The following is a 16,357-nucleotide window of genomic DNA, read 5'->3' on the forward strand; positions in this document are numbered from 1 at the left end:
ACAGCGACAAAGTCAAAAACTGAAAACAGTGGGTCAACGACCCAGGAGCCCTGACACAGCAAATTAGAAAAAATTTTAGAAAATCAGTTTAGGTCCTTACAATGCAGACTACAGATTTTTGACCCTTTTCAGTCTGGCTTTCAAAAGCAGCACTCCACTGAGCCCACTCTCCTAAGGGTCTGTAATGATCTATTAATGGCTTCTGATGCAGGGAATCATTCTGTGATCGTTTCGCTTGATCGCAGCGCAGTCTTCGATACCGTTGACCATAAAATCCTACCTAACAGGCTGAAGGTTTTCTTCTGACTTATCAGGTAGGACCTTCTCTGATAGGACTGACAGGTTCACCTCTAACATTGCCCCCTAACCTGCGGGGTTCAACAGGGCTCTGTTTTGGTTGATTATTATTTTCTTTCTACATGCTTGCTTTGGCTAGCATTATTCAATGTTTTAGTGACATTTCTTATCATTTCTATGTTGGTGACATTGAGCTGCATATGTCCTTTAAGCCTCAGCTGGATAGGTTGTCCACCCTAGTCCAGTGCTTAACTCGGGTTTCTGATTGGCTTTCTAGCAATGACCTTGTTTTAAACACCAACAAGACTGAGACCATTATTAGAGCTCCTCCTGAATTACACTCTAAAATCAGTCAGGTTCTTGTTTCTTTCTATCCTTCTGCTAAATCAAACATTCGAAATCTTGGATTAATATTTGACTCTTCTCTGGGCCTTGACTCGCATGTAAAATCTTTGTCTCATTCATTTTTAAATTATTTATTTAAGGAACATTTCTAAACTGCGACACATGGTCTCCTCAGCTGAACTGAAAAGAAATTGTTCATGCATTTGTGTCATCACATTTAGATTATTGTAATGCCTTGTTTACCGGCTTGGACAAATCATCTCTTTCTCGCCTCCTGTTAGGTTGATTTTGATAATAGTTGTCATTGTTCAGTCAGGGGAGATGACCTTTAGATAACTAGGAAATGTGGTTAAACAGTTCTAAGCATATATTGTGTGGCAGGAAGTCACATATACAGAGACACACACACACACAGTGCCTTAGTTTTTTGACCATAGGGGTTTTACAATGGGTGGTGCTTGTGTTCACAGAATAAAGCACTTTTTTGGAGACAGCACATGAAATTTCTGAAAATGTAGTCAATGTAGGAATTAAGCACCAGATACATCGCATGCAAAATTATTTCTGATTGTCATTTAAAAGAGAACGGGCTTACTGTCCAGTGGCTGTTTTTTTGTGTTTTGTTTTTGTTTTTTATGTAAAACACAACATCTTTGATTGGAATGTTTCATGCTGGGGGAGGAGTTAAATTTCAGGGTATAAAAATGTCTGCAGACTGTCATCCTGTCAAAGTCAAGAAGTGTCTCAGCTGAGCTGCACACCTTCACCAGGTAATGAGTTACTGGGGGTGGAGACAATAGTAGTTATCTTTCCTTTTATCATCAGCATTCACTTTTTTTTAATGTGTGAATTTATATTTTTTGTCTTCAGAATTTCGACGTGAAACTTTTTTCAAACTATATTATTCCTTCCTTTGTCCATCTCTCTGTTGTCAGAGAGCTATATCAGAAACTCCTGCACTGCCTCTCAGGTTTATGATGCTTTGACACATGTTGCTGAATCTTCTCTCTCAGGTTGGAGACATGGACTCAGAACAAGTAGAGGTGGCCGCCCTGAATCGCCCTTTTGCCTTGGGGATGCTGTATGATGCAAAGATGGATAAACTGTACACAGGTAAGATCGAGGGCGTAGATTTGGTTTTGGCATTGGTGGGGACGGATGAGTCAACCACTGAACCCTGCCCTGTTTCTTATTTTTGTCCTTTTTGTCTTTGCTTCTTAATAACAAAAAGAGAAATATACTTGCCTACATATGCTATTCTACATGCTTTTAAACCATTTAAAATTACAATTCATAGTTTTATATGTGAATTATATAATGTTAAATTACTATTAAACAAATGACTGACTAAGTATTTTAGGCTTTAGTTTACTTCAGCCATAATCCATATAAATCAGGTATCATACAAAAGTAAAAATAGCTTCAAATACAGTCATGACAATAAAAGAATATGACTTTAAGGACTTAACAACATTACTTCAGTTACACCAACATCTCTTATACATCAGCACTAACACTGAATGACCTGCTGGTTTTTGTCCATCTAAGATTACCACAAAGTAAAAGATCTCTCAGCAAAATTATGAAACATTTTAGGCACTATTGCCCCGACCAAGTCAGTGAGTTGGGATTATTTACTCTAAACATAAACTACTGTTACAGCAACAGACACGGACTACTGGTGTCCAACACAACAACTCAATGTCCACTATGTGAAGGAGCCAAACACATGCCTGCTCCTCTCGTTAACTGAGATAAACTGCTGGCATATTGGTTTTATATCTATACTGTCCAGTCTCTCCTGGTGGACATACAGCAGCATCTTTTTAGTCTTCTGAGAGCACTGAAGCTTCTTTCAGCCTCAACTGAGGATACTGGGATGACTAAAAGCAGCCTGACAATTGTCATGATAATAAATACTAGTTAATCTATAGCACCAAATCATCAGTCAGTCACCTGTGACCTCGCCTCTTCACCTCTGAGCTACAACATGGCAGAGCTGCCTCTGTCACCTGATGAATAACAGTGAGACATTCACATACATGCAGTCACACATGTGCTTCAAATACAGTCATGAACCATCAAGTCATCATCCAATCACCTGTGATCTTGTGTCACCATTACTCTCTGAGCTTTGTGTTGGTTCTTCTGTCACCTGACAAACAGGACATATGTGACAATAAGAATAAAATGTGGAGCTGCTTCAGTGTTTCTGTCAGTTTGTGCAGATCTTGACTCATCAGTAATGTTTGTAGGCTGAGTGCATTTTTACAACAATTTGTGCAAACTGCACTACAAGGTGGAATATTTACAAAATCATGACTACCTCATGATATTTTGTCTCAAACATTAACCCTATGAATATGTCAGTGCCATTAGGTTGAAATTATTGTGTCACCAACATTTTAACATTAGACATATAATTCTAACAGCCTCTGTAAACTAATATCCTGGCTGCTCGAGGCTGCAGTTTTCTCTGACAGTTTCAATCAAAATGAGAAATGCTGCTCTGAGACTGAGAGAACTAATAGTGCTGCTGTTGTGCAGTTAGTTTCCAAAACACATTATTCATTGTTACATACAATTTTAGACTGATGTTGGCCAAAGCCGAGCACAGCCTGTAACGTTATTGTGACACATTTTATAAGTGAACTTGGCTTTAAGTGACTTACAGGTTTCTTTGAAAAACACTTTCTTATATCCAGGTTCTTTTTGCTGCTCTCCTCCTCGCAGCGCAGGCTTGCCACTGCCAAAACTAAACAGAGCTCCCTGAAAGGCTCAGCCAATCACATTGGCCATATTTGTCACATGACGTAGGACTCCAGTAGAGAACGTAATTTAACTCTTTGTGCGCCTCTAGGTGAATGAGACGCTGACAGATCGTTATTTCTTTCTATCGGGTTTGTTTTTCTTTACTCGAAGAGATCAAATTATTGGTGGGGACAATTCAATAATCGCTGGATATTTGTGGGGACATGTCCCTTTCGTCCATGCCAAATCTACGCCCTTGGGTAAGATATCACTATAACTAACACTAAAGAGGTTTACGTGCTTAGGTACATACTCATACTCATAAATTTATTTTCAGTTGATAAGAAGTCAGTAAAGATAGTACACATTTCCATCATAAAAACAATAATAATTACAGCGTTGCAATAATATTTGTACAAAGGAACCATTTGTTGATGTGTCAGTGTCTAAAACGATGTCAACTGTGGCCTGTTGGAACTTATTTTTTGACCGTAACATTTTATAAAAATGCCAATGCTTTTTCATCTATAAATTAGAAACTGAAAAAAGGATAACTGTGTTAATATGGAACATTTGTTTTTAACATGATGTTACTGGGTTTCACATTGAACAGAAGCACTGATGGTTATCCTAACAAATGTAGTTTCATCTTTTCAATCCTGTTGTGTCATAAAGTAAGAAGGTCTGGAGAAAATTTGGACAACAAATGGACAAAATATGCCTTAAATAGGTCAAGGCCTTAAAGTAAACCTTTACAAAAACCCATAAAAAATCAACAGAAGTTTTTACATTAACATGCATGTGTTATGAGAGGAAAAAGACAAACACATTTTTCTACACACATGACAACAAAATCAACATAAAATTGGTGGCTAGTCCAAGTAAAGGATGAGAAAGTGTCTATGTATCGAGATATTTAGGACAATAAAAAATGACCAATGTCGGTTCCTGGGATCTGCTGGAGCCACTCCACTTGCTTGAGGGTCATTGCACCTAGTGCTCCGATTACCACTGGGACCACTGTTACCTTCACCCTCCACATCTTCTCCAGCTCTTCTCTGAGCCCTTGGTACTTCTCAAGCTTCTTGTGTTCATTCTTACTGATGATGCTGTCATTCACCACCACAAGCTTGTTAATAAACCAAAGACCAAGACAGACTTTTAGTTCATTTGAAAGCCTGATGCTCAGCCTTGTCCACCCTAGCTGGAAAACTCAAAAAAATCTTATTTATTATCATCTATCATACACCTGGGCCTTACACAGAGTTTCTGTCTTATTTCTCAGATTTTTTATCTGATTTAATGCTCACCTCAGATAAAATAATTATTGTTGGTGATTTTAACATCCATGTAGATGCTAAAAATGACAGCCTCAACATGGCATTTAATCTGTTATTAGACTCAATTGTAACTAAGTTTAAGAATATAATCCACCAACTGTTATCATGGAGAAATAGTTTGCTGCTTTATAAGAAAGCCCTCCGTAAAGCTAGAACATCTTACTGTTCATCACTGATTGAAGTAAATAAGAACAACCCGGCTTTATATTTTCCAAATGTATTAGTCAACCACTCACCCAAAGGATCTCCAATGCCAGAAAATTCATTCATCTCACTTGATCAGAATCAGAATCAGAAAACTTTATTGATCCCTAGGGGAAATTATGTTGGTTACAGTGCTCCAGTACATATAGTAACAAAAACCGACAATACAATTAGTAAGAAATATCACAATATATACATACATATAAGTCACTTACTGATAAATATCTCAATAAGAAAGAAGAGCATATTCAAAAAGGGTGTAGCTATTGCAGTATACAGTGTGTTAGGTGGATGAGTTGTAAAGGGAGATGGCCACAGGCAGGAATGATTTCCTGTGTCGTTCAGTGGTGCTTTTTGGTATTCTCAGTCTCTCACTAAATGTGCCCCGGTGGCTAGCCAGCATGTCATGGAGTGGGTGGGAGGAATTATCCACCAATGTCTTTATCTTGGAAAACATTCGGCTCTCCGACACCATCTTAAGGGAGTCCAGCTCCATCCCCAGAACATTGCTGGCCTTGCGGAACAGTTTATTGAGTCTGTAATATGTCTGTAGTCCTTCCATGCCCTGGTAATTGACCCGTCTGAAGCTGTATCATTTGGAATATATGTACAACAAGCCAACCCAAACACTGAACACTCTAATCCTTTTTCCACCAAGAAAAAGGATTAGAGTGCCATTGTTAGGTTTGCACTCGCAGGCCTCGTTAACTCAGAGACTTATCACCATGAACAAAGCAAGATTATCAGAGCTCAATCAGTTTTTACTTGCAAGGAAAACCCAATCAGGATCTCAGAGTTGTAAGCTCCTCACCCAATCCCAGCCAACTTCGAATTCCAGCCTTCCCTTACAGCCTTTTATTGAGTGAAAACAGTTACACAACCACATTATTGTAAAACCCATATGGTGTGTCGTAAAAGTTAAGGCACTGTGTGTGTGAGCATGCATGTGCGAGCATGTGTGTTCATGTGTGTGCATGTGTGTGTGTGTATGTGTCTGTATACGTGATTTCCTGGTAGCCATATGTGGTTACCACCCTTTAACAACATCTCTAGTCATAAAAGGGTCATCTCCCCTCACCCCATATATGCGTTAACCCTTTAACATCCCACCATATACAAGCATAGGTGAGCCCATAAAGGGCAGGAAGTGAACACTCCTTACCAAATAAGGAAACCAGAATCTTTACATGCAATGTGCCTGCAGTTTAAGGCAAGGTTTACAAATTTTAAGCACAACAATGAAAACTTTTAACAACATCACTCCAACAGCCATCCTATTCTGGACTGTCGTAAGTAACGTAGACGTCAACTGTTCTGACAGTCCTGCTATTGCATTCCTGATCAGTTTAGCCAATCTCTGCGCAATGTATACAGTCACTATTCTTATTGGGTGTTAGCCAAAGTATTATAGATTCAAACCCTGTTAGCTTAATATGCTGGCTTAATATGCAGGATGACCTGATGTGCAAAAAAAATATTATTACTGTTCAAAAATAGGTCAGCTGTTCAAGAGTCTGATGTCAGTGGGGAAGAAGGAGTTGTTGAGTCTGGATGTTCTGGATTTTGAACTTCTGAACCTCCGCCCTGAGGACAGAAGTGTGAACAGTCCGTGTTGGAGGTGTGTGGGGTCTTTGAGGATGTAGGCAGCTCTCCTCTGGACTCTGCGATGGTAGATGCTCTGCAGAGAGGGCAGCAAAGTCCTGATGATCTTCTCTGCAGTTGTTATCACTCTCTGCAGGCGTTTGCGGTCCATAGCAGTAGTTCTGCCGTACCATGCAGTGATGCAGCTGGTAGGTGTGCTCTCCACAATGCAGCTGTAGAACCTGCTGGGGATCTTGGCCAACATACCGTCTCCCATTTTGACCTTGGGTCCATACTCAGCACCAATTTTTCTGTATACTATGCCGGCCACTTGGTTATGGCGTTCCATGTATGCCCTGCCTGCTAGCATCTTGCACCCTGCTGTTATGTGCTGGATTGTCTCTGGGGCATCTTTACACAGCCTGCACTTGGGGTCATGCCTAATGTGATAGACCCTAGCCTCAATGGCTTTGTCCAGCCACTGGTAGGATTTCTGGATATCAGCCACCTCCTCTATCTGCCGGTGGTACATACCGTGCAGGGGCCTGTCCTTCCATGATGGTTCCTCCTCTTCCTTGGGTTTCTGCTGCCTGAGGCATTCACTAAGCACATGGTTGGTTGTGGCTGTCTTCCTGATGTACTCATGGATGGTTTGTTGTCTCATCCTGGACTGTGGTACTGACACTCACTAGTCCTCGGCCGAAGTGCCCTGGTTAGTCAGGATATTTTGTGGGATGCTAACATGAGAGATGGCCTGAAACAATGTCTGTGCCACACCCAAATGGTGCACAGTACCACTGCTTTAGGATACTGTGTTGCATAATCTACCAGAACTAATACAAAGTGATATCTGCATGCACTCTGGTGAAATGGCCATTATTTTGCTCCAGAGTTTTATCACATACCATATGACCAGCCATTGGGTTGTAATGAGCCACCAAGAAAATAACTTCCCAGCGGCTTTGCGGCACCAACAACTGGCTGTGTTCTTCCTGTATGCAAGTGTAATGACTTATATAATCTTTCCCTAAACATTATAAAATATGAAAATGTCAGCCCTGCTTCAGGGCACACTATTTGATAATCAGTGTTCATCACTTGCATCTTCCATGGAAAATCTTCCATGGAGCTAATTACTGGAACCGTCGACGTCTCCCATGAAGGTCCTACCATTTCCTCCTCTCTAGAGTCAGCGACGGACCCATCACTGCTGAGTGCAGCACAGACACCACATGTTCCTACGGCCATGCTGTAAATTCCTCCTGGGAGCTCCTCCAAAACTGCTCTGCTCCATGTCACTGCCTCCATCACCATGTCCACCAACATTTTCGCCTGTGTGTGCACCAGCTACATTGGCTGCGGGTCCGACATGTTGAGCTGGGATTTGGCACCACTGTAATGGTCCCAGCTCACAGACCTGGCACAACAGACATGCAGTTCTCAGTGTTTGCTCTGTGTGTTTTATTTACAGTGATGTTTTTATGTGCAGGGCAGGTTTCCATCAATCCTTTGGTCTGTGTTTGCCCACACACATCAGTTCAGCACATCACTGCTCAGGTCCAGCCTTCATTTCTCCCTCCTTCGGGTCCTGACATAGTAGAAATGTTATTAGATAATTACTGCCAGTTGTGCCAACCAATCTCCCCCAGATGTCACACCCTGAACTTCCCACTTCCACTTCCCCTGCTGCTGAGCCAAAAACCACACCCAGCCACAATATCTTTTTCTTAAGTCAAGTCAGGTTGTACTACAAGTCCAAATTCTTCCAACCACTTTTGTACAACTGCTATAATTTTGTGTTTTTCATCTCACCATTTGATTGGTATATAAAATATAGTTTCAGGAGTTCTTTTTTTAATTTTTAGAAAATAATAACAGGTTTACCCCAAAATCCAATTTTCTTACAGTCTGTGTCTGTCAGTGTTCCTGGGACATTGACCCAGTATTTTCAGTTTGTTCATGTTCAGTTTATTTCACTGGTCTCTCATTATCATCCTCATCAGTCTGTGTATTTAAGTTCCTCAGTTTCTTCAGTCCAGTGTCTTGTCATTAATAGAAAGTCATTGCGTGTGTTCAGTTCCGTCAGCCAGCTATTCATTTAGTCAGCCATCTCCTGTTCTCTTCATTTGTCCCTCACAATAAACACCCTCAATCTTCACCGTAAGTCATGCATTTGACTCCTCTTCTCCACATCTACACAGCAACCCCTGACAGTGTCTGCTCCCAAACCAACAAAAAACAAACCAAAAAGAAGAAAAAAACCATTTAAACATAAAAAAAAGCTTATTAATCAGCCATAGGCATAGTTTAAATTCATTTGAAAGCCTAATTCTTAGCCTTGTACACCCTAATTGATAAATGAAAAAATGCGTTTCATTTGTCATTATCTATCGTCCACCTGGGCCTTTCTCAGAGTTTCTATTTTACAGACTTTTTATCTGATTTAGTGCACAGCTCAAATAAAACAGTTATTGTGGGCAATTTTAACACTCTACATGGATGCTGAAAATGACAGCCTTAATACAACTTTTGATCTATTAGCCTCAACTGGCTACTCTAAAAATGTAAAGGAACTCACCCACCACTTTATTCACACTCTAGATCTTGTTCTTGTCATTATCCTGGTTCTGGTGACCCAGTGTTTATGTTTTAGTTGTGTACTTCTGCCACCAAAAGGACAACAATATGAGTTTTATGAAACTTAGTTTTTTTCTACTTAAAAATTGCTGTTGTTATGTTTTTTGCAGATTTCACACTGTGGGACACGGAAACGATTAAAAAGTACAGCACTAGGCAGAATCAGACCAGTAGCAACTATGAAATTACTGCATCAGACTCAATTGAGTCCAAGTTTTCTCTGCTGGATGTTAGCGCTTCTGTCAAAGCCAGTTTCCTGGGGGGACTGATTGAGGTTGGAGGATCCGCCAGGTATCTGAATGACAACAAGAAATCCAAGAACCAGAGCAGAGTGACGCTTCAGTTCAGTGCTACGACTGCATATGAACGACTGGCAATGACCCATCTTGAAGCAAAGACCACACAAGTACAAGATGTCATTAAGAAGAGCGGTGCAACACACGTCGTCACAGGCATCCTTTATGGAGCAAATGCTTTCTTTGTGTTTGACAGCGAGAAACTGGAGAGCAGTAGTGTTAAGAACATCGAGGCCAACATGCAGGCTGCGATTAAGAAGATTCCAGCGTGTAACTTTGAGGCAAAAGTTGACGTCAAGCTGAGTGATGAAGAAAAAGCTGCAACTAAAAAATTCTCCTGCAAATTCTACGGAGCATTCATTCTTGACAGCAACCCTTCGACATTTGAAGATGCAGTGAAGACATACTCACAGCTTCCAAAGCTCCTTGGTGGCAATGGAGAGAAGACAGTTCCTGTCAAAGTGTGGCTGACAACGCTGAAGAAACTGGACCCAACAGCTGAAGAGATGAAGAGTGAGATTAGTGTTGGGTTGCTGAGGAAAGCTGTGAATGCTCTAGAAAACATCAAAGAAATGGAAATGAGATGCAATGATTGTCTGGATGAAGAGGTGGTTGAGAATTTTCCACAAATTCACAAAAAGTTGAGTCGTTTCCATGACCTTTGTGAAGATTATGCAAAAAAACTCAGACAGACCATGATGGTGAAAATTCCTGCCATCCGCGAGGGTAAAGAAAAGGAGAGTACACTGCAGGAAATCTTAGGCGACCAGAAAAAGTCACCATTCAGTCTGGAGAATCTAGACAAGTGGTTATATAATGCAGAGAGAGAAATCAATGTTATCAGGTGCTGTCTGGAAATAATGAAAGGAATAAAGATCGCCAAAGATGAGTCAAAGTTTGACAAAGAGGTTTTCACTCCAGGTGTACAGGACACTCTGTGCTTTATCTTCACTTCCCTGGAAACTGATGACCCCTACCTGGACCAGATGGATAACTACCTGCATTCTGGTGAATCACCTAAGAGTTTCCTTCCACCAATCAAAGACCACTGGTTCTTCTCAGAAGATGTGATTGATGACATGAAAATGAAATCTGAAGATTTCTCCACAATTGTCAAAGGCCTGAAGGACAGCAGCAGATTTCGTTTCTTTGTGTCAGCGATAAGAAATGAGAAATACAAAGGAGCAACCATCTACCATTACAAGAAGAGCAACAAGACCACTGAAGAATTTTCAAAGCCTGCTGTTCCTAATGTCGAAGTTGTTGAAGACCGCGAAGCTCTAATTTGGTGTAAGCCTGTTTCCTTTCAGTCAAAATAATTTTATGTATAAATAATATTGGTTCTGCACAGTATCTCAGCTGTTCCTAGGATTGCACTCTTCTGGAGTGAACAAAGACCTCTGATGTTGGTCCTAGAATTTTCTGGGGCCACACTCCAGTTTGAGGGTTACAGCTCCTACAGCTATTACTAAAACTGGGAAAACCTTCAATTTCACTTTTCACATCTGCTCTAGATGTTCCTTTGTTCCTCTGGTACTTCTTTATTTTCTCTGGTCCTTCCAGATGTTGCTGTCCACTCAGATTACCACATCTGTCATGACTGTGGTCTTCTGTTCTGTGTCAACCATCACTATGCCTGGTTGGTTGTCCAGCAGCTGCTTGTCTGTCTGAACTCAAAGTCCCACAGGAACTTAGCCCTGCTGTTCTCAACCACCTTTGGTGGTGTCTCCCATCGGGACTTGGGAACTTCTAGTCCATATGGCTTGGATCTTATTCCTACCGTGCTTCAGCTGGCGTCTCCACACCTGTCTTACCTTTTAAGGTATTTTGCTGTGGCTGAACTTTGTGCATCTTTATCATGCTTTTCGTTGGCCATACCCAGATACTTATAGCTGTATGTATATCTGCTATTCTGCCTTCTGGATGCTCCACCCTTTTGAGATCATGATTATGGAGTGCCATCAGCTTCTTCAGCCAGTTAGCATGGATCACCTGTCCAGGTCTTCATTCCAGAAACTCGTTTTTGGATGTTAACTAGTTCATTTTTTGGGAGGTTGCGGAGGTTTCTTCCAGTATTGCTCAGTTTCGCTTTGGGTGACCACTGCGATTGTCACAGCCGGGCGGCCAACACAGGTGAATGGACTCAAGCGCAGACAACACTCAGAGGCACGGAGGATCAGTGAGAAGCAAACGCTTATTACAGCAAGTGAGGAGTAACACACAGGGGAAGAATAGTCAAACGCAAAAAACACTAATCATGAACTGAGAGCGAGAGGAACTAATATGGCCGGCCGGGGCAACAGCCAGGGAACCCGACACTGTCTATTTTCCCAGAGCAGGAACCCTATACTGCAGGGCAACGGGAGAATTACGAAGTGGGGCTCTCAGAGTCACTGAAACGAGGGAGAACAGGATTAGAGCGAGTTCCAGCCAGCAGTCCAGAGAGAAGAAGCAATTTGCAACAATTTTACTTTGTGCAGGTGGAGGCAAGGCGTGGAGGGGTAATGGTCCGGGTGAGGCATGAGCAAGGTCTGATAGACACTCCGTTGAAAGCTGGGCAGGGAGGCAGGCAGGTGAGTAAAAAGACAAAGCTGTGAGCAGACCAGACCAGCTGTGAAAAAGGTAGGTTAATGGCCGCGTAGAAACTGGCGTCCATGAGACTGCTGAGACCAGAGAAAACAAGGTTAGTTAAGAAACTACTGCAAGATTACTAGCGAGGGGAGCCTTCAGTAACTAGGGTTAGTTGACGTTTTGGTGATGAGTGTTTGTGAACGCTGGTCTTAAAGGTCTGCAGTCTAATTAATCACAGTTGCAGCAAACCTGAGGAGATGAGGTGACTTTAGATTTTTGTTTCAGTTGTTTCTGTGATGTACTGAAATATAATTACAAGCACTTCATACGTTTCAATTACATGACATTTACACAAAGAGTCAGTATTTGCACTGTTGGCCCTTCTTTCTTAGGACCTCTGCAATTCGACTGGGCATGCTCTCAATCAACTTCTGGGCCAAATCCTGACTGATAGCAACCCAATCTGTTATATTCACTTCTTGGAATTTGTCAGAATTAGTGGGTTTTTGTTTGTCCAACCGCCTCTTGAGGATTGACGACAAGCTCTCAGTGGGATTAAGATGTGGGGAGTTTCCAGGCCATGGACCCAAAATTTCAATGTTTTGTTCCCCGAGCCACTTAGTTATCACCTTTGCCTTATGGCACGGTGCTCCATCGTGCCGGAAAATGTATTGTTCTTCACCAAACTGTTGTTGGATTGTTGGAAGAAGTTGCTGTTGGAGGGTGTTTTGGTACCATTCTTTATTCATGGCTGTGTTTTTGGGCAAAATTGTGAGTGAGCCCACTCCCTTGGATGAGAAGCAACCCCACACATGAATGGTCTCAGGATGCTTTACTGTTGGCATGACACAGGACTGATGGTAGCGCTCACCTTTTCTTCTCCGGATAAGCCTTTTTCCAGATGCCCCAAACAATCAGAAAGAGGCTTCATCGGAGAATCTGACTTTGCCCCAGTCCTCAGCGGTCCATTCACCATACTTTCTGCAGAATATCAATCTGTCCCTGATGGCTTCTTTGCTGCCCTTCTTGACACCAGGCCATCTTCCAAAAGTCTTCGCCACACTGTGCATGCAGATGCGCTCACACCTGCCTGCTGCCATTCCTGAGCAAGCTCTGCTCTGGCGGCACTCCGATCCCACAGCTGACTCCTCTTTAGGAGACGATCCTGGACTTTCTTGGACACCCTGAAGCCTTCTTAACAAGAATTTAACCTCTTTCCTTGACGTTCTTGATGATCCTTTAAATTGTTGATTTAGGTGCAATCTTAGCCACAATATCCTTGCCTGTGAAGCCATTTTTATGCAACGCAATGATGGCTGCACGTGTTTCTTTGCAGGTCACCATGGTTAACAATGGAAGAACAATGATTTCAAGCATCACCCTCCTTTTACCATGTCAGCTCTGCCAGTCTAACCCAATCAGCCTGACATAATGATCTTCAGCCTTGTCCTTTTCCCGAGTGGTGTGTATGCCGGGACAACGAGCAGAGAGTGGTGGTCAGACATACTTAGGTGGGGTGAGGGGGGCAGTAGGCTGTAGGCTTGCTTAATATTTGAGTAAACGTGGTCCAAGGTGTTATTCCCTCTCATAGGGCATTTCACATGTTGAACAAATTTAGGGAGCACAGCATGCTTTGTTGAAATCCCCTGCGATGACGTGTACTCCCTCTGGGTATGTTTGTTGCTGGTCAGATATTGAGTTGTGCAGGTAGGCAAGGGCTGAGCTAACATTAGCGTCTGGTGGTATGTAAACTGCTGTTTTTAGCACTGCAGGCAGTTCTCTGGGCAAGTAGAAAGGTCTGCACACAACATACATTGTCTCTTTGTCCAGGGAGCAGACTGTGGTGATGATCTTAATGGTTGTGCCTCAGTTGTTATGTGTGTAAATGCACAAACCTCCTCCTCTGCTTTTCCCCGCTGTAGCTTTTCTGTTGCTGTGGTGCATTGTGCGGCCTGCTAGCTGCAGCGGCGTATCGGGAATTTCCTTTCGTAGTCATGTCTCTTTCACGACCAAGACACAACAGTCGCGGGCGAATGGCTGTGCAGCGAGAAGTAGGTTCAGTTTGTCTATTTTGTTGACGACCGACCGTGTGTTGGTCAGGAAGATGCTGGGGAACGGTGGCTTAAAAGGCTGCTTCTTTAACCTGGCTAGCAGGCCTGACCAGCAGCCACGCTTTTGTTTGCGTTCCTTCCACCGCCTTCGTTGCTTGGGAGAGCTGATAACAATCCACAGAGCGCCTGATGTTCTCCCTATCTCCAGGGGGATGTTGTCGATCCTCTGATAATCACTGGTAATGGGGATCTGCCTGTTATATCTGATGTTGCATAATTCCAGATGACTGTAGGTAAGTTTGGCTTTGCAACAAGAAAAACAAAAGTTAAAGAAAAAGACAAGAAATGAAAAAGAAAAGCATCTAAGTGGAGAGCCTGAATCTGCTGCGTCTGTGTGTGCCGCCATCTTTGAAACAAATATGTAAAAGCTATGACTTCATGTAAAAGATGAAATGTGGTGAGATATTTAAAATATATAATACCTATTTCTAGCTAACTTGCTGGTTATATTTATTGACCATTATTGGCATCATTACTGATGCTTGCATGTGAGTCTTCTGTTGTAAAGTGGAATGGATAGTAATGAATTCTAATAAACTTCTCTTTTCAGATGCTTGTGATCTCACCCTGGATTCAAAAACAGCAAACAACCACCTGATTCTGTCTGAGGATAAAAAGAAGGCGACATGTGGAGAATCGCAGGGATATGACAATGACTCTGAGAGGTTTGATTTAGTGTCTCAGGTTTTGTGCAGCGAGGGGCTGACTGGGCGCCATTACTGGGAAGTACAGTTGAGTACCGATTCTACCACTAAGGCTGGCATAGCTGTTATGCACCAAAGCATCCAGAGAAAGGGAGAAGGTGGTGAGACAGAATTTGGTGCTAATTCCAAATCCTGGTATGTTGGTACATGCTCTGGAACAGACTTCACTGTGTGGCATAATGGCAAATTAAGAAGCGACAGTCTTCCAAGCAGCTGGAGTAGAGTTGGAGTGTTTCTTGATTACCCCAGTGGCACGGTGTCTTTCTATACAGTCTCCTCTAACACACTGACACACCTCCACACCTTTCACACCACATTCACAGAGCCTGTTTACCCAGGCTTCTGGATACAAAACATATCCAACTATGTTAAACTGTCTCCAGTTTAATAACATCAGCAGAATCAGTCACAGCAGAATAAACTGGGACAAAAAACAAAATGAAAGATTTTGCATTATGTTTTCATAAACCTTTTATAGCTTTATATTGTACTGAGCAAATACACTTTTAAATGTTTGAGGTGTTATGGTGAATTTTATTGGGACATTATTTTTTACACCAGTAAGCCAAAACCTGAATGGCTAACATGGTGTGTGTGATCCTGCCAAAAGCGTCTTCTTTAAGCCAGCTAACTGTCCTTTTCTCACAGTGAATTCTGGTACCATCACTAGGCCATCAGGAAAGTAAGCTCTATACCCAGCTGGTGATATGATTGAAGTAAAATATGGATTAATTGCCCTGAGGCTGTTATTGGAACATCAGTTTTGGCTCACTGATGCATTTATTGCCTGCTCATGAACTTTTTTTTGTGTTCATCACAGCTGCATGATGCATAACATTAATTTACTATTAAATGCTGTGATAGAAAGTAGGGTATAATCTCATTATGATAAATGTTGCTGTGGGGACCAGGGGGATCTAATTATTGTAATGCTTCATGATTCATATGCTACATACATACTAAATATTTGTGGAGGTTAGTTATTCTCCTAAAAGGAGGGTAAAGAATGTGTTTCTGTTTTAGTTTCTCCTAGTTACTTAAAGCATTTGGTTTTCTTCTCCTTACATGATCCCATTCAAAGCTACTAACATGGCAAACCTAAAACATAACACATGTAAACCTTACTGTTAATGAGTATCAGGCACAGTTAGCTGATGAGGAATTAAGTGTGATGATAGCCTGATTTCTTTATCTTAAAAACAATTGTGTGTGTTTTAAAGTAGATGATATCTTACAGTCTTTTTGAAGTGGGCTGTCTGGCTATATAATTGCCATTTTATAAACAAAACAAGTGTAATGTGCCACTCAGGAAATCTGTGAGTAGGGTCTGACCACATTTTCCCACTCTGACTCAGAACACTGCACATAGAGTCACCACATGCTGTTAACATGCTGATGTTTGTGAAGCTGAAGCTCTCCTGCTTTGTGTAACACTGACACCTGGTGGATGTCATCAATAAAGCTGAATCCTGAGTTGAACAGCATGTACTGCTTCCTGTTTATCCGAATGTTCATTAGGG

At 41.9% G+C, this 16,357-nt stretch overlaps 1 protein-coding gene across 1 annotated transcript; it reads left to right on the plus strand.

Annotated features, from left to right (window-relative positions):
- Positions 1-1,236: 1,236 nt before the first annotated feature.
- Positions 1,237-16,351, plus strand: LOC102794771 (neoverrucotoxin subunit beta-like). The gene is made up of 4 exons (XM_035915846.2): positions 1,237-1,412; positions 1,656-1,755; positions 9,266-10,741; positions 14,684-16,351. The coding sequence occupies exons 2-4, from the start codon at positions 1,665-1,667 to the stop codon at positions 15,223-15,225; spliced, it is 2,109 nt and encodes a 702-aa protein (XP_035771739.2). The 5' UTR covers positions 1,237-1,412; positions 1,656-1,664; the 3' UTR covers positions 15,226-16,351.
- Positions 16,352-16,357: the final 6 nt, after the last annotated feature.

Source organism: Neolamprologus brichardi, chromosome 3 (assembly GCF_056152115.1).
Source record: "Neolamprologus brichardi isolate AB-2024 chromosome 3, ASM5615211v1, whole genome shotgun sequence".
Lineage (NCBI taxonomy): Eukaryota > Metazoa > Chordata > Actinopteri > Cichliformes > Cichlidae > Neolamprologus > Neolamprologus brichardi.

What these genes read in the sequence shown, in the direction of transcription:
- LOC102794771 (XM_035915846.2), top strand. Translation starts at nt 1,665, where the DNA reads ATGGACTCAGAACAAGTAGAGGTGGCCGCCCTGAATCGCCCTTTTGCC. An exon ending in GATGGATAAACTGTACACAG is followed by an intron (nt 1,756 to 9,265) that starts GTAAGATCGAGG and finishes TGTTTTTTGCAG; the next exon opens with ATTTCACACTGTGGGACACG. An exon ending in CCGCGAAGCTCTAATTTGGT is followed by an intron (nt 10,742 to 14,683) that starts GTAAGCCTGTTT and finishes TTCTCTTTTCAG; the next exon opens with ATGCTTGTGATCTCACCCTG.